This window comes from Scomber japonicus, chromosome 9, assembly GCF_027409825.1.
Source record: "Scomber japonicus isolate fScoJap1 chromosome 9, fScoJap1.pri, whole genome shotgun sequence".
NCBI classification, from domain to species: domain Eukaryota; kingdom Metazoa; phylum Chordata; class Actinopteri; order Scombriformes; family Scombridae; genus Scomber; species Scomber japonicus.
Genome location: NC_070586.1, coordinates 199,283 through 201,782, shown reverse-complemented (window position 1 = coordinate 201,782; position 2,500 = coordinate 199,283). Strand labels below are relative to the sequence as shown.

General features: G+C 39.7%; 1 protein-coding gene across 1 annotated transcript in view; it reads left to right on the top strand.

The window, feature by feature from the left end:
* Positions 1 to 2,500, top strand: part of LOC128364201 (NACHT, LRR and PYD domains-containing protein 14-like) — a gene marked incomplete at its 3' end in the record, with an annotated part of 5,689 nt that overhangs the window by 3,104 nt on the left and 85 nt on the right. Inside the window, exons 4-5 of the mRNA XM_053324739.1 lie at positions 1 to 124; positions 2,426 to 2,500. The exon at positions 1 to 124 is cut by the window's left edge and continues 50 nt beyond it; the exon at positions 2,426 to 2,500 is cut by the window's right edge and continues 85 nt beyond it. Of these exons, the coding sequence (XP_053180714.1) occupies positions 1 to 124; positions 2,426 to 2,500 (199 nt within the window). The remainder of the gene's footprint in view (positions 125 to 2,425) is intronic.

Genomic DNA, 2,500 nt, shown 5'->3' with positions numbered 1-2,500 from the left:
CTCTGAAGGACAACCCCTCCCATCTGAGAAAGCTGGATCTGAGCTCCAACAACCTGAAGGATTCAGGAGTGAAGCAGCTGTGTGGTTTTGTGGAGAGTCCAGACTGCAAACTGGAGACTCTGTTGTGAGTTCACTGTCTGTTACTATTATTGATCTTAATGTTTAACATCTGAACCTAATTTATGTTCATACATAACTTACATCATGAACTTCACTTTATTTTAATATTTATTTATTTCTATCATTAGGGGGTCAAACCTGCTCACATCTAACCAATCGCACGCTGACACACCTTCTTTGTCAGCCTATCATGCAAGGCTAAACTGTGCAAGGGAGGGCGGTGCAATTTGGAGACACAAAAAACTACATATGTTTGCCTGCAGGGGGCGCTATAAGTAAGGACAACGCGTTTTGGCCTATAACTCTCACACCGTATGTTGCACATTCAAAAACATTATTTCCCCAGATTCCCTGAATAGAGCTGAATCACTTTGCCATCGGCCACGCCCACTTCCGCCTAGAAAGTTTTTTCGCAAAATCGCAAAAACTGGAAAACCTACTTTTTCGAACTCTTCCTCGGGATTTTGTCCCATCTGCGTGAAACTTGGCACGTACACTCTTCAGCTCAACCTGATCTTAAATTATTAAAAGAATTTTGCTCGGCCAAGGTAGGCACAAATTATTAACAACTAATTTTTGTAGCTAGCTATGAAAATGCTAACTGTTGGATATCTCGGTCCAACTAAATGCTATTAACACCAAATCTCAGATCCTTGGTTGACATGTGACTGTGAGGGTATGAGCCAAATTTTGTGAATGTTGACCACTAGGGGGCGCTACAAATCTAGGAAATTTATATCTCTTGAACGGCTTTACAGATTTCTACCAAATTTGGTAGGTATGATGCAGACCCATTCCTGAAGCCATATATTGAAGGTGGTCATGACTGGTCAATGTGGGCGTGGCTTATAAGTACATAAACAACAAGCATTTATTTTAGCTGAACTCTTATGATGAGGGTTGTAAAATTTATAGGGTAGATATAGAATAGGACACAGATCTTCCATTACAAAAATAGCACATCTACTCCACTAGGTGGCGCTATAACGGATACAAACGCGTTTTTGCCTTTAACTTCCACATTTTAAATGACACATTCATATACATCATATCCATGTATTCCCTGAATAGAGCTGGATTTTCTGACATAGGCCCCGCCCACTTCTGCTGCAGATTTCCTTTGCTAAGTCACTGCATATGCAAAACCAACTTTTTTGAACTCCTCCTACAGTTTAAGAGCTATCTGCATGAAACTTTGCACATATAATCTCCAGATGAGTTTGGTAAAAAGTTATCAAAAGAATTTTGGCACTCCAAAAAATGCTCTACTTATAGCCAAACAATCTTTTTTGCTAGCTAAAAAAACACATTGTTTCATATTTTGGTCAAAGTAAATGCTTTTAATGTCAAACTTAAGTCACTTGTTCCGGAAGTCATCCAGAGGGTCTGTGCCAAATATGGTGCAAATCAATCAACAGGGGGCGTTATAAACCCACAAATATGAAGTTTCCTAAAAGATGATCACATTCACACATAATTTGGTGAGCATGATAAGACATCATTCCAGAGGCCAGCTGCAAAATTACGTAACAATCGGTCAAAGTGGGCGGGACTTATTACGACAAATCCAAATCGCCACACATTCAGCCTTTCGCACTTCCCTTTACAGTGAATACTGAGGCTCAGACATTGGCCTGTGTCCTGACGCACGCCCAGAGCCCCGTAGTCCTTTTAGGGCGAGTCATGCGGGGGACGAGTTGCGCCGGATGGCTTGACCCCCGTTCATAACAGTTCTAGTTTATTTCTATTATTATCTATTATCTTTTTATTTAGGTTTACAAATGACAGTATACAGTTTAACATAGGTCCAGAAGAGGACAGCAGCCCCCCCCCCCCCCCCCCAAATATATCCAAAGTTTAGTGTGTAGTTATAAAGATGAGTGATTGTTAAAGGAAGTGTAGAAAATGTTCACTGTTAGTTGTTAAATGAATGTTTCTAATTGTTGGTAAAGAGTCACATCTGTAAACAGAAGATCCTCTCAACTAATATCTGTGTGAAACTGATCAAGTTTACTTGATGAAGGAGAAATATTTCTTTATTATATTCTTTAATGTGTTTTAATCAATAATGTCTGATCATTGATATTGATCCTTCACAACACACGCACACACATACACACACATACACACACACACACACACACACATAGACACACACATATACACATACACGCATACACACACACATACACACACACATACACACAGACACACACACACACACACTCTGAACAGATTATGAAACATTTCATCATTTCAAACATGAACTTTGTTTCTAAACTGACTTCATTTATTCTTTATTCAGCTTGATGAGCTGCAGTTTGTCAGAGATCAGCTGTTATTATCTGGCCTCAGCTCTGAAGGACAACCCCTCCCATCT